Source organism: Syngnathus scovelli, chromosome 9 (genome assembly GCF_024217435.2).
Source record: "Syngnathus scovelli strain Florida chromosome 9, RoL_Ssco_1.2, whole genome shotgun sequence".
Lineage (NCBI taxonomy): Eukaryota > Metazoa > Chordata > Actinopteri > Syngnathiformes > Syngnathidae > Syngnathus > Syngnathus scovelli.
Window position 1 is genome coordinate 9124177 of NC_090855.1, and position 23584 is coordinate 9147760.

A 23584-nucleotide genomic window follows, 5' to 3' on the forward strand; every position below is an offset into this window, starting at 1 on the left:
CCTGCTTGTCCACTGTGGCTGGTGGTTTTGCAGCCACTGGATATTTAGATTCAGGCTGCGTATGTATCTTATTTGATCAGAAATAGAAATTTACCTTAAGCTGTTGGCTTCACTCACGCTCTTCAACAATGACTGCCACGAAATCTTAAAATGCTTTTTGTTGATGTTATTTAATCGATTTAGTTTTTCTGACTTTCATCTTGTCCCATCAGGGGTTGCCACAGTGGGTTACTTGCATGACCTGTTTTTTTTTTTTTTCTTACACAGAAAGATATTTATCTCGGCATCACCCTAGCTGGGAAAACCATGTCTGCATTAATGGCAATAGTTTGTATCACAACACTACCAGTGCTCTTATCCTGTATTATTTATTCGTCTTGAGTGCAAAGAGTGATTATTTTTACTGCATTGCTACTACTACTACTATTATTATTATTCCGTGCTATACTCGATACTGTGGTTGTACAAACTGTGTAATGGGTAAGTATTCAGGAGGGTTAATAAACCACACCTGCATTTTACATTGTTTTAAGGGCCGTTTCACTCTATACATATAATTGATCGCATCATCTGTAAAACTAAAGCATCTGGTAAATAATAAAATCAGTGTGTTTTCATTTACAGCAAAGAATAATGAGCGAGTGATACGCTTCCACGGTGAAGCATAGATACTAATGTGCAGTTTTACAGTAAAGTCAGTAGTGTTGTCACTGGTGTAGAACTAATATGTTTATAGATGTTTCTAAACTTTGCACTTTTCTTGTATACAGTCATTGAAATCAAGCTAATTTACTTAGTATTTTTGTGATTGCATCCATTCCTGTATTAGATTTAATGTGGTGGGCGTGGCTAAAACAGGAGAGCTCTGACCGAGTCATGTGTCTTTTGGCTAATTCTGGTGCATCTACAGAAATCTTGACTGACGTACACTGTCCCTGTCAAATAAACAATAAAATAAGATTTAAAAAAATGTGAGTGGCTTTGCCATAATTGTTACGTATCGTGTATTTGGGTTTAAAACTGCTTACTGCTGATTTTAGTAGCATTTCATTGCTAGTAAAAGGCTAGCGCTCGGCCAAGGATCAGAAAACGTCAATTCAAAGGACAGCAACATCGGAAGTGTGCCGCTCTTGTTAGAAACTTTTATTAAGTCACATTGATATGGAATGGCACGGCATCTTTTCTTGGTCCCACAGGACTAACTTGAATTATTAAAAGTCAGCCATCAAGGCCTTTCTCTCTGTACAAATAATTAAAATCAATGAGCTTTTGAAATGTAAAATAATTATAAATACCAAAAAATTTACAAAGTATTTTCCCACAATTGTATCAGCTTGTTGCAGTAATACAAGTTGAGGTTTTTCACTAGTGCTGATCAGAATGTACAAATCTCCTGTGTTTTCACGTTTTAATTAGACCTTCCAGAAAGTCCTTTTCGACCATTTCCTCAATGTTTTGTCTGGCTCGACTCCAGAACACTTTCTGGCTCTCCAGTTTGTGGCCCTCCTTTGGAGTAGGGAAGGAGCCAGCTGCACGGTTCTGAGCGTAAGCGGGACCTGAGCGGCTGCTGGCTTTGCTGTTAAACACCTGGCTAAGCAGGTTGAAGAAAGGAAGCAGCTGCTCCATGCTACGGATTACATAGAGAGTTAGCATCAAGTGGCCTGGCTCCCAGGAAAGCGTTCGCGTGAAGCAGTCATCATCTGGATTTTTCTGTGGAGAAGACATCAACAAGGGCATGGAGTTCAGTGTGGAACTCTGGCAAGGTCAATCTGTTTACAGAGAGTGGCGGAATGTTCACGCTTGTCAACAAATGTTTTTTTCCTCTAATCAATACACTTGTCATTTTATTTAAAAAAATCCAAATGAAATGTGCCTGTCATATTGCTCCACAAAAAATGTCAAAATCGTTTTTGAGTTATGCTGGGAAACAAATAATTGTAATTAACAATATGAAAATGTGTTACTGTGGTGGTGGACTGTGGACAATTGCTTAAAAAAAAAAAAAAAAAAAAAGTTTTGCATCACACTAATTAAATAAATTTGTGAGGATGCTGTACCTTAGCTCGTTTCCTGAGCAGCTTGGCGAGTCGGACTACGTAGGGTTTAAACTCCCGCTGGTGAGTCCCTTGCCGTCTCACCTCCATTCCAGAATCGTCTGAGGCTTCAGGAATGAAGGCCCATCGGTACCTGGGATCAATAAAGATGGCAGCACACAAAAACCTAATTCTCAAAGCTGACTGGTGCCTTAAGTGACCAGTAATACTGTTGCTGTTATGTGGTTTCAATAAATTCTTCCATTTCAAACAGTCATATGTATTTACCCCCAAGAACCAGCTCATAATTGAATTATTATTCACTTCTTCCATTTGCTATTTTAAAGGACATCTGACCAATCCCAATAGTGAATGCCAGTTGGGATTTTCCCCACTTAAAGTCTGTAAAACTTATTATAGAATAGGCTTGCAAAGTACTGACATTTGGAACTGAGGCAGGCTTTCGGGCGGCAGGGCCAAGGCCAAGTCCAGCAGCTTGCAAGCTGACAGATAGAGGTTGAGCCAGCGTTGGCTGTTGTAGGACGTTGAGAAGCCATTGCCTCCGGAATAGGTGGTTTCCAAGCCGGCCACAGATGGCCCAGATGTCCTTGGGACACAGGATTCGTCATCGGGGTTAACAGAGATACGTATGTCATTACAGTGGAACCTTACTTCACAAACAAATCAGTTCACAAACAAGATTTCAGTACCCATATTCATTTGATTAGGTCTACTGCCCAATGGCAAAAGCAACTTGGTTCTAGGGATGAACAAATTAACTCTATTACTGTCAATTTCAAAAAGATGGCTTTGGTTCATGAACAGAGCCTCAAAACAAATTAAGTTCATAGCTGAGGTAGCATTATATTCATTCTTGACAACGATAAATGCCAAAAAATATACCTTGATATATCCTCATCTGATATCAGCTCTTGTTCCATCAACAAAAACACCTGAACCTAAAAAGAACAGACGTGGAGATTATGAAATGGACAATAGACAAAGGTGAACATCAATGTACCGGTGAATGAAAAATGTAATCCCACGAGACAGCATTGACAGCTCACCAGTTCCGTGATCATAGTAGGCCATAATGAGGTGAGGTGTTGAGGTGACATGCGCAGCAACAGCACCCTGAAGAAGAGAAACACCTGAGCATGCAGGATGGGTACCTGAGGAAGACGCAGGCTCTCCACTAGGCGCTCTGAGAGAACACAGAGTGAAATATGCAGATTAGAATTGTACAAAAGTGAAAATCGGAAACAAGCAATAGTTGCTTTACTAGAGATCGTCATTACCTTGTATATCAGGGAGGTACTTTTGGTACTGGTCCACTTCACTACTGTAGATTGTGAAGGCCAGGCGCTTGAGCAACATGGCCCTCTGTTCCAGCTCTGCATCTCTGTTTGTGAACAGACTCAGGGAACTGCTCTGTGCTACAGCCACGCGAGCTGAGGGACAACGCAGAGACAGACATATGTGAAATTATTCAGTTCTAAATCAGAGCCTCAATTCTATAACAAAGCGCTTTCCAGAACATAAAATAGTTTTAGACTGATGCAGGATTTGTTTGTGATTTTAAATGCCAGTTGGGCAAAAACAGTCTCAAATTATCAGTAAAAGATGCAGGTCTCAAAAAAAATATCACCAACAGATGAAGGTTCTATAAAGATCATTACAATTTAGAAAATAAAGCATAAAGCATACTCATAAGATCTCTGAATGTGGTCTTGTCATGAGTCATTAGATGGTCAATGATCGCCCTCCAGCTGAAAAAAAATATATACATGTTAGACAGTGACTAACAAAAATGCGTCTCCCTTTATCATGGATTAATTTCTGTCATATTTTACTTTCCTTAAATCTATCCTCTGTTCTTCTTGATATTTAAATATCGAACGTGTGCGGGTAAAACAACACCATAGAGCCATTAACATAAAGTCAAAATTATCTCCTGTAATAAGTGAGAAAAAATAAATTAAGTGAATGAGAATTACAACAGTATACTGTATAAACACTGTAAATTCTCTTCAAACACATTCCTTCATTTTTTTGTTTGTTTGTGATGCACACCAGTCTCAATCTGAAGCAGAAACCCGAATTTAAAAGAAATCCTGGTCCACATTGACCGACTCTTTTACTCACTGGCTGACACAGGATGAGTCCATCTGGAAGAAGGTGTGGTCCATAAAGAGGTCAAAGGCCTCCTTCTTCCAGGCCCGACGTGTGTACTGGTACCCACTTAGACTGCTCAGCAGCTGAATACAGGCCCGGTAGCTGGGAGCATTGTGAGCGCTGACGAAGAGATGAAGACAATGCATGACATCGGTTCAAAGTTGAAGGCACTCAACAGACAATTCTGAGTCATATCTTAGCATCACCCGCAAACCGTCACTTACCTGTGGTTGCGTAAGTAGGGAACGACATAGTGCATGATATTGACCAGCAGCGGTATAACCCGCTCCTTCTCATCACTGTAGAACACCATGTCCAACAAGTGAGCCAGCACCTGCCAATGAATTCCAGTCAGTCTGTGTAAATGCTGAGAACGCCACAGCTCTGAGGGATAATCTTTCTAAATATGATTTGATCTACCTACATTCAGCTGATTTAAATCTGCACCTAGACTATCAACATTACTGTGGCAGCTAACAGAATTACAAATGGCACTGCAGCATTATGGTGACACATTGACATGCAGAGAATAAATTATCTCGTATAAACACAAGTGGAAAACACTGCGACAAGAAAGCCGAACCTGCTCCATTGACTCTCCTGTATAGTTTGAATGATGAGGTTAGTGATTTGTCAGGCTCACTTCAGAGCACCAAAGAAATTTGATTTATAGACCTTTAATAATTATTTATGTGTCCCACCTCGCCAGTGTCAGCTGGCTTCTTTACTGTTTATAAATAGTCCTAAATGAAAATGGGGTGGGAGGCTTTTTATCAGCTTTGAGGATATCAGTTGTATAGGCCAACTAAATTGAACTCTTGTTTGTCTACCCGTAAGTGCAAACCTGGTAATAGAAGCTTGGTGCTTAACCAACAAAGAGCTCTGTCTTCTTATGTAAGGATATCGATGGACTTACTATTAACGTTGTAAATAACCTCTACTGAGCAGTATACACCCGGGACTAAAAAGGCTCCTGTAGACAGGTACGATGGTGTTCTAGAATGCAGTCAAGGACACTAATTCTTAAGGGTTTTTTTCCCCATGTTTCACTTTTGTCTTGTTCATTCATTGGATATTCTCTCAGGAGCTTTGTGTCTTGTCACCATGCAGTTTGGCAAACTCCAGTGTGGCTTTTTTCAATTATTTATTTTAGGGATGTCCGAGTACTGATACCAGCCTTATTTCAAGGTAAGTATCAGGTCTCACAACGGTGGCAAATACTGGTAATCCAATCTCCTGAGACATCTCTCTCCTTTGGTTCCTCTGGTCTGTGATTCACACCATGACCCCAAAAAGCATAGTGACTACTTGTTCCTCTTTAAATAGGCCAGAGGACTGAAAGTCTTAGGACACCTAAGCTGCTAATATTTTTTTAATTTAACCTTTATATGAAATACATTTAAATTGAATCACAGTTTAAATATACAATGGAACTTCAGGTTCCAAATATAATTTGTATTGTGAAATTGCTCTGAGACGGAAAAATTAAAAAAAACAAAAAAAAGTTAAACGGTTCCACTGAATTGAGCACAATTGCATTTAATCCATTCCAGTTAAAGAACAACATTAAATTTGCCTTATTTTGATTGTTGATTGGTTACAAATTTAATTCTGAGCAATAAAGAAATATATGAAAACACAATTTAATACGCTAAAATAACGTGATGTCACATAACTTTGCTGTGTCTTACACTTTTTTGGTGCAGTAGTGTTTATGTGCAGTGTGGAATACTGCCCAATGTAATTATTAGTTTTAAATAACAGTTTATAAACCAAAATGTTAGTAAACCTGGGCATTCGAAAAACCAAGGTTCCTGTGTATTTTTTTATTTCTAATTTTTCTATGTGTAAGCACCGTGTTATCATGGATAATGTTAAGAGGGGCTTACAACAATCTTAAATATACTTTTAAGGATGCTCTGTTGCATTTGATGAAAACTTTGTTCTAGTCAAAGATTGATGATGAAATCCTGCCCAAGAGGAGGAGTTCAAGTATCTTGTGGTCTTGTTCACAAAGTGAGTGCAGGATGGAGGGTCAGATCGACCGGTGGATTGGTGCAGTGCAGTGTTTTTTACCTCAGCCAGCAGCGTGAGGGCATGAACGCTGTAAACGGATGGGGTGAAGCTAGAGGCCTCCATAACTGTAAGCATTAAATCTAAAAAAAAAAAAAAAAAAAAAAAAAAAAAAAAAAAAAAAAAAAAACACACACACACGCAAAACATTATCAGGGGCAAAGGAGCACATGTTCATGAAAAAATTATAATACATTCTAAGCTTCACGTGAGTAAATCAGTATTTTTGGATAAACTTCTGGGTCATTTGTTCAGATGATCTTAAACTTATTTTAGCTGGATTGCACATTATAGGACTGAATGATTGTGCAGTGTCCTTCATAAGTATAAGAAAACTAACCTTCAACATCTGCTTCAAGGTTAGTTCCATCCACAACTATCTGAGGAGAGGCCTTCACTTCCAGGTTTCTCCTCAGCCATGTGGTCTGCTCCAGAGAGGAGCCTGCAATTGTCCCAATGGCCTCCACCACTTTATGTGTCACATCCTGAACACCATCAAAATCATAAACAAGCAAACAAATATAGCACATGAAAATCTGTTAGCGATGTTAGAATTAAATTAAAAGACAATGGAAAATGTAGGCAACCAAAGTTATAACCTGAAGCTCTCGCTGGTCCTTCTTACTTTCCAGATTAGGGTTCTTCAAAATGAATTCATTCAGAACACTGGAGAACAGAAACAAATATAAAGACCATGTAAAAATGTCAGAGTGAAACAAGGTTTAATCTCAATAGCTTAATTTGTTCCAAAAAACACTGAAATACATACCCAAGTATTAAAAACTGTCCTGGGGCAGGCAAACCTAACTGCACGGAGTCCTTCAACAGAGCCAGCAGAGAAGGCCAGCTATCAACTAACGTGGATACAGGGATTCTATGACAATAAGAAAACATGCTATTAGGGTGTGCAAATCATCAGCTTTGCAACTGATGTACAGTATTTTAGAAATACACTGTACGGTATACTGATGTTCATATGCAACTCACCTCTGGACATATGCATAGAAGAACTGCAGCATGCAGACCTCCAAAGAAATGTGTTTCTAAAATGTTCCAAGCAATGAAATGAGTGACCATGTACATATAAAAAGGGGAAAATCATTGTTGAGAAAAATAACACCATATATTTAATTAAAATTTGCTCTGAATTAACTGACTACCTGAAAGTACATTATATTACATACTAGGTGGTGTGGAAAAAATATATAGCTACTGGAACTTTGTGTAAGTCCAAATGTCTATTTGGTAATGGCAGCAAAGACTAAAAGGACCAACCTTATCCTTTGCAATAGCTGGTGGCTGCTTCAGAACCTCCTTGACTGTGTGCATGACAGTTTCAGTGCGCATGGCACTCACTGAGCGAACCAGCTCAACCAGCAGCAGCTGTTCATCACTAGCTACGGGAATCACCTGAAAGCCATACAGAACCAAAGCAGAGTTCTTATAACTATGACAAAGTACAGAGACATTTTGAGCATTTTATAGTTATCTTTTAGTGGAGTATATGCATGCTGCATACAGCAACTGAATCATAAAACCTCGAAAAATGCTTTAGACTACAACCCAATGTAAGGGTTTTGTTATAGCAGTATTCCGCAGTACTGGACAATTAATATTGCTTAACAAGTCTGTACTTTTTTAATTTATGTCTTGAATGCATATTTTTTATGGTGGCCTTTTTGTTGCACTGTATAAAGTGGCTTCAACTACAATACCACAGCACCACCCCCAGCTATGCCGGGGTCAAAGTGGGAGATTTAAATTGAATAACAAAGATGTTAATTATAACAATGAATTGTTCAATGAATTGATTGTTAATTAATTGAGATGGTTTGGTGCACGCTGTTGTCATATTTATAACAACAACCACACATCTGCAGAAATCAGAATCTGCCTGCATCTCAATCAAATTCACCAAAATCACATTAAATTCAGTTCTTGTACCTAGTTTGGAGAACAGAAAAGGATTGACAGGATTTTCTGACTGGAAATTCTGACTTTTCTGCAAAAAAAAAAAAAGCGAGCTGCCTCAAACTGGGGAAATTAGTAAAACATATGAAATACGTAAATTGGTCTCTGCATGATGTGGCCTAATAAATGTATTAAGGTATTATAAGGAGACCCACTTTATTTCTGACGGGTGTCTTGAGCTGTTTCCTTTCATTCCAAACATAGGCAATGGCTGCCATAAAGTGAGCACCATGGTTCATGGAAATGGGGCCGAGCAGCTCAAGGACTTGCTGACGAATTTTCTGTAGATGAGAAACAAGAAATGTATGCTGTTATGTCCTATCTGGGAACCCATTAGCGTTTGAGATCATACACACCTTCAACTACTTCACTTAAAATCTATGATTGCTGTATTGCACAACTAAAATGTAAAATCCTTCGAATTGTAGTGACTACAATTTGAAGACACCCGAGTGACACCTCTAAACTTACTAAACTGCTGGAATCCTGTAAACATTGTCCTAAGTTATCTGCCATTAGGTTAAAATACCTTAGTGGAGCCCAAATTGATGTTGGAAGTGGAAGCAGCAGATGCAGCAGCTGGTTTCTCAGAGCTGTCAGCATGATGGAGGACACTCCAGAGTAGCGTGACAGACGACATGATGGTGTGGAGAATGGACAGGATGCCTGAGCGAGCCTCAGCCAGGTACTTCTGGTCAACACTCACGTGTAACTGACAGGTCATCAATACGAGAGTCAGCAATGTAAATACAATGCAAATACTAAGCAAAAATGCTAATTGTCAACCATATACTGATATTAATCATACTGCGTGACAAGTAAGACAATAATATTGTATTCAGCAATGATTTGGCACAAAAAAAAAGGTCATTGTGTTTATAGTACATGAATTATGTGATCACCTGGTGGTACTGGGTAGTGGGATCAAGCAGGCAGTAGTGGATGATTGCAGTGATCCCCTCCAGTACTGTCAGTAACAGGTCAGGAGGAATGCAGAGTGCCATCCATTGGGGTCTACAAAAAGAAAGTTTATATAGTATATAAGAAACCCGAAATAGTTCCTGAACATGGATTTACCAAGTCTACTTTACATGCCTATTAATACAACTGCATATTAAATTGTTTTAATTTACTCTTTTCACTGTCTGCGTGGTTGTATCATTATTTTATCTTATATGTAAAGCACATTTCATATTCTCCAAAATTAAAGTTGTACTGTAGTGCATTTTCGTTTTTGGGCCTACAGTGCCATCTGGTGTTAAAAAATCGACTTGCATGTCAAAATGCAGCTTGTAGTCTGGGATAGCAAAATTAAATATTTTTCTTCAATTCGCAGTGTATCATGTAATAATTGTAATGTGTCTTAAATTTGATATAATATGGATCATTTTCACGTTTTATGTTTTTTTCTTTGCAGCAAAGTGCTTTGCAATTTAAATAATGCATACGTTAGCAATATCCATGCTATAATTCTCAATACCTGGAGTCAGTAATCCCAGTCTCATATCGGTACTGGTGAAGAAGATTGTCCAAGTTCCTGCAAAGCTGTAGAGTGACTGATGCAACCACCCTTCTTAGAATCCTCCGCATGTATGGGAGTGTGGCGGTGATGAGTCCAATCCACTGAGGGTGCATTTTACATGCATGGTGTTGATGCAGTGCCCTTATCACGGCGCACAAAAACATGCCCTGTGCTGTGATCGGCTGTCCGTGAAGATATTGTAGTGATGTCATTGGCTGCTGAGGGTTCACATGCTCCACATCTCCACCCAACATCTCAAATCCAGTTCCTGTGCTGCTGCCTGCTGCTACAGCTCCTGCAGCTCCCGCCGCAGGTTCTCCACCTTCTTCGACTGGTACAAGAACCTTGTGCTCAAGTACAACTAGGCTCTGGAGTAGTCTCAGTAATTGAGACTGGACTGCACTACAACTGTCCATCTGGTCTTCTGACAAGTTGATAATACTATCCTCTGACAGACCTTCCTCCACTGTGGACATGTTTACACCAGCCGCCCGTTGATCATGCCATTTCTGAGCACTGAATATGGAGGAGAGCAGGCAATGAAGAACCACCTTCTGAACTTTACATTTGGACAAGACATCATAGATGAAACTAGCAAATCCTTTTGCTGAGCCACCTGTGACTTTGGCCAGCTCACTGAAAAGAAGAGTTAAGACCTCTATACTGGTCAGCTGCATGGCCCGGTTCCCCGCCAAGTCCTGAGGGCCCGCTGTCACATGGGCTGAATAGAAGCTTCTTAGGAAGTATAGACAAAGTGATATGATGATTTCCAGATACATGGCACTGCGGAATGAGTGGGAGTGGGAGTCTTGTGGGATGGGGCAGTAGAAGTCTTTCCCCATGACAGAGACCCTGTGACGAGCCAGCAGGTTTTGGAGCAAAGATAGCTGGGGGGTGTAGGTGTTGTTGATGCTGGTAGTGGAAATAGCGCTTACAAATCCTGAGGGAGCAGACCTTAGCATTGCTGCAACTGCAGAAAGTGCATGTAGGGCTCTGGAAGAGTCATATAACTGGAGATATAGAAGAACATGCTGGTAGAGAGGATGGATATTGAAGTGAGAAGGGTCGGAAGACAATCTACGTCCTGCGACACTAACACCTCCAACGTTCCCACCTGAACAGCCACTGGGTGAGCCTGTGTCACTTTCAATTTCTGATACCTCCCCCTCCCCACAGCTATACCAGTTCTCCAGATCTAGGCTATCCCCAAAGAATATACTGGGTGTTTGTGTTTTATCAGCTTGGGTTGCTGCTTTTCTCTGCCTCTCCTCCTCTTTCCTTTTGGACTTTTTTGTCTTGGGCTTAGCCCCTGTGGATTTGTCAGCCAGTTTCTCCATTATTTTGCCTTTAAGGCTGAGCTGCGTGCTGCTATGGCTACGTTTGCGTGCTTGAGAGTTGTCCACTTGCAGATTGTGGTCTGAAACGGCTGGGTCTGCGTTGTCAGGTAATGTGACAATGGAAGGTGAGGAACTGTGACGAATGATGCCCTCTCTGTGCTGCTGCTCTTCTGCAGCTACATCAGTTGAAGGGACGCCAAGGAACTCCAGTGTTCCTTCAGCCAGCATCTCTGGCAGCGTCTGGTGGTTGCAGCTTTGAGTAGGTCCAGAGTCAAGATGGGCACCAGTGGATATATCTGAGGAAGTACTCTCCGAGTCTGACTGAGGCCAGTCTTCAGACTGAATCGGCATATCATGAGACTCCTCAGCTACTAAACTCAGAACATTATCTATCAGATCGTTTACAACAGAGAAAACAGTCTCCTCTAATGAGTCTTCAGACAAAGAATCTGAGGAAGCAGGCTGTTGATCTGAACTATTGGATATGCTGTTTGCAACCTCCGGCTCGTCAAAACTTTGATTTTCCACTGGAGAGGAATGAGAACCAGTCGATTCAGAGGAATGGGGCTCCTCCTGCTGATGAGCAGGCTGATATCCAGCAGTTAGTTGTAAATTCTCACTGCTCAGACTCAGTATGGATAGGCTGTCACTCAGAGGGTTAACAGTAAGACAAAATGGCTCCATGTCACCGACTTCAAGACCTGGGAAATCTCTCTGTGCCATCCTGTCCACTTGCATACGGCTGAAGTCTAATGACAGAAATAAAAAAACAGGGTAAAATGTTATTGTAACGAGGCAATGGAGAGGCAAGAAATGACTTAGAATGAGTCACACCTACTGATGTTTCATTTCCGATATATAACATCTACAAAATTAAAAGAAGGCAACTCACTTTCAGAGAAGCCCGAGTCTCTGGTGTCTACAGGTTCCGATGGTTCATGTTCGGGCAGGCCAGGAAAGACATGGGCCCAGTGGCGCTGGGCTTGTACTTTTTGAATGGAAACTCTATGGGTCTTTGGGTGCAGTAGAAGAAGAAGGAGTGGTTCCAGTACCCGAGCAATGTCATGTCGCTGAAGGACCTGATTAAGCCAGGCCCGGCCAACTGAACTTGTACAAGGATCCCAATAACTCAGGCTGTCTAGCATGATAAAAAGAGATCTGTCGGGTCAAATAAAAGATGAAAAAATAACAGATTTAGAGGAATACCAAGCACGCTGCAAAGACAAATGCATGTGAACCAACCTGTCAAATGTGCGATTAAAAGGAGAAGATTTGGTCATGTTTAAATCTCGTGTCAAATGCCACAGCACAGAAAACTTTACATGGGCTTGTAGGCGAATTCTCTGTAAGAAAATATTAAAGAGCAAGGATTTGTTTGCGACCCGGTGCTTTACTCACACTGACTGGATTTTCCCGGGACTGACCTTGTCACGGTGCATGAGCTGCTGGCTGATCACATCCTCACAGATGCTGGAAGAAGGTACAAGGTTGTGGAGCTGATAGAAGAGCTCCACACTTCGTTGATGGTGCTGAGGTGTTCCTTCACTCAACTGATCCCACAGGATAAGAGCCACATTCTATGCACAAGCAGATAAAATGGTTAGGGGAAAAATAGGAGGAAAAACAAATGGTTGTTCCATATGATTACTACCTTAAAGAAGTCGGTCTTGTTCGCGATGTACATAAGAATTCCCTGAGTGAGTGGGGGCCTGATGACAACAGCCACTCGCCCTTGGCTGGGACTCATTGGCTGGGCAGACTCAGAGTTGCCACTCGATGCCACACTCTCAGCTGTTACCATGGCCACAGACTGTGTGAGTCCCACAAGGTCCATTAGCAGAGAAATGGCCACACCCTGCAGACTGAAGTTGCTAGCCAAGCAGGTGGCATCCATCAGTGCCTGCAGCCACACTGGCAGACATCCCTGTTCACTGTCTGTATATATAGGGGCAGAAAAACACTTGAATAGACTACATATATCGACTGCGTTGCTTTCACAAGTTTTAATATCTTTCATAAACAGATGTTCATTTAGCTAAAGCCACTAATCACTCCACATGAACTGTGAATTATAGATATTCTGTTTAACCAATAGCTTTAGTGTGTTCAAAGTAATCATTTCCACATTTGTTCTAAAGGTGATAATGACGTTAAATAAACAAAAGTGGTTTCCTAGTCTCACGTGATGCTACATTACTGATAATGACTATACTATCTCTGAAGTGGTATGACATTTAAAACCCTTAGGCAAAGACGAATATCAAGTGTGAACGTTCATGTACTTGTACAAAGCAAGCCTGAGAACACTAGTGATGTTTTAATGAAGCCCCGCTTACGTCTTTTGATTACATGGGTGCAAAGACTCTTTAGGACACTTACCACATTCTTGTTCTTGTGTGGGTGAGGCCTTCAGGTTTCCCTCTGCAATGTACACTGGAAAACTGGAACACTCCAAGAATAGCTGGCAGGCTGCAGTAAAAGCAGCAATGCACTCTTTCTGCACCATCACAGTGTCCAAGCTTGACTTAGTAAGATCTACATGCCCACAATGTGAGGTACTCTCCAATACAAGGCTTGTTGACTGTACCGCCAGGCCTCTGTCCTTCTCATCTTTGTTCGCTTCTTCAGAAGATATATACAAGGTAATAAGCCGGGATATAAATTGCTGGAAGTGTTCCAAGCAGCACTGCATGACTGGTTTGTCCACAGGTTTAGGTTGTGATGGGCCCGAGGAACGAATGCCCGTTTTATGTGTTGGGTGCATGTGAGGATGTGTATCAGGGCCACCCTCATGGTACTGGATAAAGTCTGTGAAGGAAGTTTCAGATGAGATGGGATGATTTTCTACACCTTTGAACACCTCCCCACTTCCATGTGGATCGACAGTCACAGGAAGGGTCTGCGGGAAGATGAAAAAGAGAGAAAATAACACTTTAATAATTCCTTCAATCCCTCACAATTTTACATCGTACATAGCACAGACACAAATGAATGAGTGAAACAAATGAACAAAGAACAAGTGCTACAACTTTTGACATCTGCCCACAGCTGTTGTTCTGAAAAAAGGATGTTGACATGTAAACAGCAAACAGTGCAACAAGTTGATTTTTTTTTTTTTTTTCAGTCACTGGGCGCAGCTAAGTATCCTGGGATTCACCTTGATTAAGGCAGCAGGCACATTTTGGGGCCTGGACTCAGGTGGCATGTAGGGTAGCACATATCATCCATATGCTCCTCAGGGTGGGGGCAGAGGTCTGTTAAAAGTGTTTGTTGGATATATGTGGCATGTTTTCCACTCTGTTGGAGATAGCTACAGGCTATTTCATTCTTCTGTACTTCCAAAGAGAGTACAGGCGAGCTGGGCTCAGCTGTTGGTTAACTATCATCTTTTTCTTTGCTCCTTACGGGCACAGCTCAGTCCGTGTAGGCTGCTCCATCTCTGAACATGGGACAGATTGACTGAATGCCACAGTGAGCTTGCACTCACTTAACGAAGCAGAATTCAGTTATTGAGACCAGGAGGACCGGGACAGCGAACGAGTAGTCTCAAGGGACCACGAGATGGCTAGGCCATAGCTGGGACTACCTAGTCAAAAGCAGATCATCAAAGCTGGAAATGAGCTGCTTGACCTAATCTGAACTGACTACATTTGTCTCTTTCTTTGTTTAGGATGCAGGGAAAGAGGGAGGGGGGTAATTTAGGCAAAATGGGTCAAGACACTTGAACTACAATTAGCAGGAACAAAACATGGTCATGGGACATTGCATATATGTAACAGCACAAACTTGTGTGTTAAGACAAGGACAATATTAAACATCGATAAAATTTAAAAATCTTAAGACACATCAAATAATTGAGGAGTTGGACTAAACCCCTTAATTTCCCCATGAGGTTTTACGGCTGTTTTCTGTTGCAGCATTACCTTGCCCAAAAATACAAAACAAAAGGTTTTCTACAAAATTTAAGACAGCTGTAAATCGTGTGGAATATGTCACTACTTTTACTATACTCACTGTAGTATCATTTTTTTTATCCTTTGCGGAGTCGGAAGAATTTCCACAGGAGCTGGAAAGGCCCTGCACCTGGGCGCTTGGGGGCAGAGCCAAAGGGGACACTAATGGTGGTTGCACTTTGCTCAGGATCTTGGAGCAGAGACGCAGGCAGTGAGTGAGCTCTCCAAGCCCCAAGGTCTGCAGGTGACAGGTTAGTGCAGCCACCATGCGCAGTAATAGCTGAGGAAGATGCTCTGTCTGGATCTCGATGTACGTCTCCTACAATAGGTGACAATAGATGTAACAAAGTTGTCTATATTACATTCACACCATGTCTCTGTTCAAAATGTACAACAGCAGCCTTGTCCCTTCTCATTATATAATCAGAGACTATAATATTAATAAAAATATCAATGAAAATAATAATAAATTAGATTATGTAGTGCTTTTCTGGACACTCCAAGATGCATTGGATGCATTATTTATGCACTCACACATTCACATTCTGGTGGTGATAAACTATGTAAGAGCTACGGCTCCCTTTAACCACCACAAAACCTTTGCACCGAGATCAGGAGTGTCGTTAGTCATGATGGTGAGTTAAAACAATTGAAGGACATATACAGTACATATAATTTTTCCAGTTATGCATTGTCATGACCACTGGCCACTTGCGTTTATAATTTTTAGTTAAAGTGAAGTAATTTTGTTGTAACTTCTATAAAGTTTTTTTTTTCAAGATGCTAACTTGCAATATGCATTTGCTTTTTTATTACTTGCCATTTGTGTAGAGATTAAAATTTACAGTACAGTAACTACAGTCTACAGTGCTGCATATTAATATATATATGACGTTTAACAAGGAAAATTTTACTAAATTTGCAAAAAGGGACAAATGAACCATGAAATAAATATTGGAATATACATAAACAGAGTTGGCATTCATATTTCATTAAAAATATGTGAGCAAGACAAAGTCATAAAATTGCATGCAATTAAGAAAGCCCAGACACACTGGGCGAAGATTTCATTGTCACAACATCCTCACCAAACATTAGGAATGAGATTTTATTACACGAGATTATTTTCAGAGCTTCTTTCCCATATGAATTTCGAAGTTAAGAGCACAATTCATAATTAAGAAATGATCACGCAAAGCTGGGTAGAACTAGAGGCCAAATGAAAGTTGGTGGGATGTTGCAGGAATGCTATCATAGCCTCAGTGAAGCAGGATGAGGTGAAAAAGCAGGAAAGAGCAGTACTTTACCTGGCAGATTACCCTCATGCTTCTAGTAGGCTTCAGGGAGAAAGAGCAAATAGTTTGAACAGACAGGAGCAAGCGGAGCACAGGCCACAGCACACTAATCACATTCCTCTCTTGCCAGTGTCCAAAACACACACAGACACACACCCACGCACTCTTGAAACAGGGAAATAAACAAGAATTTCCAAACTGAATTGGAAATACAGTACAGACAAGCAGATTTCTAAACCGTACTTCAGTTTACAAATCTGCTATGTATTTTTGGGCAGGGAAATAGACACACAAGTATGTTTGTGCTTGTGTGGGGCGTTGCACACCTAAGAAACAAGAGTGGAGGCATAGACGTTATAAATAGCAGAAAAATCCCAGGACCAAGAAATGTCTGTTCAGGGTAGGGAACTGAGCAAAAAACAGTAAAGGATTTGAATGATCTAAATCGGGGGCGGGAGAGGATGGCGAGAAATATATTAAGAGCCCAAGCAGAGACAGGAAAGAAGGGAATCTCAATGCATGGAAAGAAGCAGGACCAGAAAGACCCAGAATAATATGAAAACAAAGAAAGAAACAAAATCTGTACAATAAATGAAACTTGAGTTAACAATACAGAAACAATAATTACAAACAATGTGGAAAATTGAACTAAAATCATGATTCAAATAAGACAAATTAAATTCAGGACTTAAAAAAAATGAAAGATGATTTTTTTTAACGTACCATAACTGTACATAAAGGCAAATACCTACATCAAAACTAAAGTGAAGACAAGAGAATGATGGCTGATGGTTTAGGAAAGACAACAACAACATAAAAGAAAAAAAAAACACAAGTAAACTTACCAAAGAAACGATGTCCAGCAGGAAATCAACTAGCTGACAAAACTCCATTAAGGAGAGCTCTGAGGTATCTAAACTCCCGGCATGCTTTGGAATACTCGTTTGCACATTCAGTGTCGTCCTACAAAAGAAGCCATATGATGAATCTGTTGATTGGTGAGGAAACAAACTGGATGTGCAGTGAAAAATCTTGATGTTCTTTATACGGATTAGCAAATTTGCAATTTTGATGCAAATTCATCCAATGCGTAAAAAATAAGAAATGTTATCTTATCACTCTTTCGCACAAACTTTCCCACATTATTAATAACTTACACTTAGGCTTTTCTTTTTCAAAGACCCATTAATATACCCCAAATGTTTCAAATCGATCTATTGAATGGGTTGCTGCAAAAGGCCCATTTCATGTTTGATTAGATTTAAAAAACGAATCTCCTGACTAAAAAGAAATAACTGCACTGCCTTCCTCTAAAGTGAGAACAATAAATGAATGACAATTGGCATGAGTCATGGATAAAACAATGAGTAACTTTTTGATACCAGTGAACCCTAACCCAAGAAATAAAATGATGTATATTAAAAACGTATTTCCAAATAGAAACCTGCAGCACTCCTCAAACCAGCGAGCAATATAGTCCCACATGTAGAATGGCTCAAAAGAGTTGAACAGGAGATTGGCTGTTTTAATCAGTTCCGCTGTCTTCTTGTTCTCTCGAAGTTTGCTAAAAAGCAATTCAAAGGTCGACATTTGCATTATACTATGAATTCAAAATATGTGAAAAGAGAAGGTGGTTGAGTGGACTAACCTGCTAAGGTGTGTGTGGTCCTTGCTGAAGGAACTCTGGTTTTGGAGACCCAACTCAGTTTTACACTTTGTGTGCAACGTACGAAACACTTCAATAAGAACATCCTCTAAGATAGCTGGACCTGAAGAGAGAGGCACACAAGACACGAGCTGGACACTGGAGAGCGGCATAGGAATTTACAGCGCGAACCTTTCATACTATACGACATATTACCAAGCTCTGGTTTGTCAAGCAGACTGATAAGGATGCGAAATGGCTTGAGGTCATGCATGAGAATGCTTTCCTCTTCTCCGCCTCGCACTTTACCCTGCAGTATCCCCACCATTGCCTAAAAACACACAATTAAACAAAGAAATACATTTGACAAACCGAAATACTACTTGACATCTTTGTTTTCAAATTTGGCAAAGCAAATTTTACTATTAACATCTTCCAGCCCCTTCTCTCATTTTTTTCATGTGTTCACGCTCCGTCTGCCACATAATGAACTGAAGCCTGCGAAGTCCCTGTTGTGCCAACCCGCTCCCAATGGAGAGAGTTGCAATAACTACATTGGAACAGATGGCACAGGAGCAAATGACAAAAACAAAAATACTTTCTAAAAACTAGATTTGCCTTCTGGTTTCTCTGTGCTATGTTCTAACCCCTGAGTGACACAGGAGAGCACATGGCGGGACTGAGTTAAAAGACATCAAAGAATTAGCTGCCAGAAAAGGTGCAAAAAAAACAAACCAAGAGGATTTGGAATGCTGGAAGATAAATCAAAAAAGAGATGATTGAATTGGGCAAAAATAACCATCCCCTATATCACACACAAAACTCTTAAGCATGGCGAAATTCTCTGCAACGTGACTTGTTTTGGTCTATTGTGTTCAAAAGCAAAATTACCTACCTGGACAAGCATGTCTTTTGAGAAAGTGTTGAAATAGTGGCTTGCATGCTCTTCTGGTTTGCTCTGTCGAGTGGCACGGGGGCCTGTTTTCATCCCATTGTTGTCAAAACCTACATAATATAAATCACAATAATTACATTCTAAAATGTAGTTTTTAAATGGTGCATTTATTCTTTAAGGGGAGGAATATTCAAAGGCAAAAAGCTTGCCCTTACTATGGCTAATCACATTTTTGGGAGAGCTGAGTTCATTTTCATTGACCCACCCAAGCCTGATTAATTTCAGACCTGCTAAATCGAGAAATCTCCTAACTAGAACTTGTTGGACAAAATAAAATCAGCCAGAAGATCTGAAAAAGCTGCAACACCATGCCACAGTATTCAAAGAAAGTCAAGATTAGATTGAAATAAAGTATTTGACGTCCAGCAGTCAGAAAACCGTTACAAAGCCATTTCTAAGTGTTTAGGACTCCAGTGAACCACGATGAGAACCATTATCCACAAAAGGAGAAAACATGGAGTAGTAGTGAAACTTCCTAGAGGTGACCGGCCTACAAAAATTAAGGAAGTCACAGCGAACCAGAGTAAAACATCTGTAGAACCGCTGGCCTTCCTCACCTCAATTATGATCAGAGTTCATAGGGTAGTAAAACCAAACTATGTTAATATGTTTGTCATTTCAGATGAAGAAAAGTTGAAATCCTATTGCCACAAGCATACTGTAGAAGATGCTTTCAAGAAAACTTAAATAAAACTTGATACATCCATTGCGATGACACTTACCAGCATGTGTATCCGAGTTCAGTTGCAAACAAAAGAAAACAAAGTAATGTTACAGAATTGAAAAGGGTAGCATAGAGCACATTGTGTGGATGTTAGAAATCGGCACTTCTATAATCATTCAAAATGCCTCGTGGTTTGAGTCAGCGTTGTTTTGTGTAAAAAATTTGTTGGGTCATGTTAACGTTCTGAGAAGGTAAATAATGTGTTCCTCCAGTATACAAGTTGAAATTAAGCATATAAGGGTCTACCTTTGACATTTAAGAATAATGAGTGTGAACCTCATATACGGGCTCAGATGTTTGTGTGTGTTTCGCACCAAGTAGCCATGCGTAGAGTCGGCGGTTCAAGGACATGTCTCTTCTCAAAACCACATGCAAAGCAGCTGACAGGATCCGTATCATGTCAGGGCGAGTAGCCTGAGCACAGCAGAACAAAGGATTTACACACATACACACAGACACCGCAATCGAGAACTCCATAAGTGTTTGTAAATACCCCAAATTAAAACACTGCTATCAAAAAATAGCACTGTCATTTCTCATATTACATACAAACATGCACCCTTTTTATGTATAATGAGCAAATTGGCTCATTATATTTGTTTATATGATTACGCTGAATAAAACAATGGTATTTTCACCTGGCACTCAAATTGATATTCAGATCTAATTGTAAAATACAGCGTATGCCGGGAGGTTTCCTCCAGATGGCATCAACAGCTGTTCTCACCTGGCTCATGTGGAATGGGAAGCAGAAAAGGATCAAATCTAAAGTGCTTCTCTGCACCAGCACACTTGAGTCCTGGACTGATGTGCTGACAGCCTCCACCTGATCAGAAAATACAGAGATGTTTGGAAACATGAGACATGGGGATGATTTGACCAATTATTGAATAATTGATTTCTACAAATGTTGATCAATGCTATTCATTTCACTTGTTTGAGGTTATGTAGCACAGTACTACTATATAGCGGCCAAAGAATAGATTTATAGTATTTGAAAATCATTGTACTATGATTAGTATTATCTCCACAGAATGTGGAGTTAAGTTTTTTTTCTGTGGGAAAAGAATGCTACCTAAACTATTAGCAACTTTATTCAGACATGGCACTCACCCTCTCCCTCTCTGACGCCCATTTAAATTTAGATTTTCAGGTACAGAGATACAGAGAGCCAGAGCCTATTCAATTTGACTTTAAGCAAAAAGTGGATTCCACCTTCAAATGGTCACCAGTGCCAATACTGACCAATATTCACGTTAATATTCACAGTCATTGAGTCAGAACCAATCCCATGCTGGCTTGGCCATGTGGCTTAAAATACCCATTCATCAGACACAAAAGTAAAAAAATGCATGGGATCGAATGCATTCTTTATTAAAGACGGCTCTCACTAACCGAACCCCTACCATGAGTTCGATGTCACTGCCCATGACGTAAAGCTGGTCCTCCATGGAGAGCTTGCGGTTCAGGTGCAGTAGAACAAAGGAGACCCCCGGGAGTCGCACAGCGGGACTGGTAAGGATACTGCCCCATAAGGCACTGTAGAATGCCGATTGCTCCACTGCTGCTGCCACCTTCTCCAAAAGGGTGTTGGTTCTGTAGCAAAGATCCAGTGCTTAGATATAATATATTGGTTATATAATACACCCTACCAAAAGTCAAAGCTGGACGTTTTACAGGTTTGATGAGGTGCAATTTGGACATAGCACCATGACCTGTGACCTTATGTGAGCGGAATTTCATTAAAATAAATGTTAAATCGCAGAACCAATTTTGATTGAAAGAAAAAAAAAATGGCAATCTGAAAAGTCCTTTAGCCCTAATTTCAACCATTCTCACCTATCATAAAACTCTGATCCTTCCTCAAGGCCAGGCAGTACTCCAGTCAGGAGTCCCTGTAGACCCGGCTTCAGCGTCTTGCCCAGAGGCAGGTAGTACGTCTCATAGAGGCCCAGCAACACAGGCTTTACAGACATGGCAGCATTGGTGAGTAAAGGGAATAGCCCCGAGCTGCATTGTAAAAGATGATGTGAAATTAGTTATTTTGTCTCCACTGTAATTTCACTTACACATGCAAAAGCAACAATTACCTATAAAGAAAGAGATCTTTGGCCAGCCTTTTGGGTCCAATAATTTTAAAGATGATCTCATAGGTCTCCAAAGCCTTACGGTGGACTCCGCTGGGTAAGGCTGGATGGAGACATTGGGCCAATCGCTTGCCTATTGTCAGCTTCTTGGGAACCACTTGGTATTTTGCATTGTTCTGCAATACCTGAGAGGACAATAAAACACAACTCTCTCATTGATCCCAGTTTCCCTTTTTTGAATAAGTGCTGAGAATGTTTAGGAGGTAGCAACCTTTGCTATGCAAGAGTGGTTCTCGTGCATATTCTTGATTGATCTATTCTAGTGAATGTTTTTGTTTTGAATTCTCTACTTGTGCGCTTAAGTGCATTAAAAATGATCAACTTGGATCATTACCTTGTTGAGTTTGCCCAGAGCAGATATGAGATCTGCCCATTCACTTGAGTACTCAAAGTTTTTAAGGGCTTTATCCACCGCTGCCACATAGTTCCTGTACTTGGAGTCACCGAGCAGCTCCACTTCCTCTGCATTCATTCTCCTGGGTGGCTATTGTGCTCAAGTTGAACACCAGGCATGCATGTGTGTATCACACCTGATCCAAAAAAAGCACACAAGGAGACAACAAAAACACAGATTTGTTATTGGAAGTTACTGTTTGGTGACTATGCCTGGCAGGCATGACCATACCGCATGACCATGTGTATGACTAGACAGATGGTTGGTCTAAGAAAGAGAAAGGGACTAAGCTCATTTTTCTAGAATCTTCACAATGTCACAGTTGAAACAAAGTAGTTGAGACAACAAAGAGCCACTAGGGTCATTGCAATACTTTTAACAGGGGACTAACATTCTACTGATGTTGTCCAAGTTGGCTAACGTGAGTTAATTACAAAAATAAGCCAAGGGCGTACTCTGCTGGAGAACGTGAAATACCACAGACTCGAAATTTACAACAGTAATCATTTACTATGGATAGAATCACAAAAATAGGCATTATAACGTCAGCTGTAGATAGGTAGAAATATCAGTATTCACCTCTTATAATTAAACAGCACTTAATCGGCGATTATAATGTGCCATTTGGATATTTCAGAAGCTATCTAATGGAATTTTTAAAAAGCAGGTTTCAGTCAGCTACTTACCTTAAACACACCGTCATCACACGTTTTTTTTTTCTTCTAAATATATAAAAATCCTTGAAACTATATACAGTAGAACTGACTGATTGTTCACATATTGCAGTCCCTAATGTACAGAGGTTTCTGTAAACAGCAGTGGATGCTTGGGCTAACAGCTAAATGTCTTAGAACTGGTTTTGACAGTCAACACAAATCATGAATTAACATTGTATTAAATAGCTTACCGTCATAGCTTAGTGGACGAGAAGTGTCATTCAACAATGTACCAAGTTCGGTGGATTAAATGAGCTATCACGTCAGTAACAGCGCTAGCAAGGACGCTAACGTTCGCTAACAGGTTGCTAAAGAGGATGGAGAGGTAGGGCCCCTACACTTATTATTTCACAACGTTTATGTCTCTTGGCAAGCAGACAATGGCTGCAAATAGTCTACATATTTCCCCGGTGCTTCCTCCTGCTGTGTGCGAATCATCAACCAGGAGATCATCATCACATTGGCGGTGGAATGGAATGACAGGTCTCAGACTACACTACAGATTCGCAGCACATCCGACCGTAACATTCAACCTGCTTTTCCGCATGGACGTCTTCCGTCTTTTGGAAGTGTAAAATGATCACTGTTACGCTAAAATTTTACGGAAACTAAAATTTCAGTTATCAAAATAAAATAAAAAAATA

General features: G+C 40.4%; 1 protein-coding gene across 4 annotated transcripts; it reads right to left on the reverse strand.

The window, feature by feature from the left end:
* Positions 1–1128: 1128 nt before the first annotated feature.
* Positions 1129–23494, reverse strand: dop1a (DOP1 leucine zipper like protein A). Of its 4 annotated transcripts, none has more exons than XM_049729519.2 (38): positions 23132–23494; positions 22165–22360; positions 21774–21955; positions 21523–21693; positions 21090–21279; positions 20411–20509; positions 19998–20097; positions 18900–18982; positions 18221–18335; positions 18008–18128; positions 17804–17923; positions 17205–17322; positions 16372–16401; positions 15126–15383; positions 13491–14010; positions 12763–13046; positions 12536–12688; positions 12354–12454; positions 12004–12269; positions 9733–11863; positions 9155–9266; positions 8782–8964; positions 8408–8533; positions 7557–7691; positions 7269–7324; positions 7051–7155; positions 6881–6947; positions 6622–6766; positions 6285–6364; positions 4433–4542; positions 4179–4328; positions 3741–3802; positions 3332–3484; positions 3101–3237; positions 2937–2992; positions 2476–2640; positions 2058–2187; positions 1129–1710 (listed from the first exon to the last, which is right to left on the reverse strand). In XM_049729519.2, the coding sequence occupies exons 2-38, from the start codon at positions 22300–22302 to the stop codon at positions 1402–1404; spliced, it is 7461 nt and encodes a 2486-aa protein (XP_049585476.1). In that variant the 5' UTR covers positions 22303–22360; positions 23132–23494; the 3' UTR covers positions 1129–1401. The 4 variants fall into 4 exon arrangements, with proteins under 4 accessions (XP_049585476.1, XP_049585475.1, XP_049585474.1 ...); XM_049729518.2 differs by having other exon boundaries at positions 9733–11860; positions 18900–19009; XM_049729517.2 differs by having other exon boundaries at positions 18900–19009.
* Positions 23495–23584: the final 90 nt, after the last annotated feature.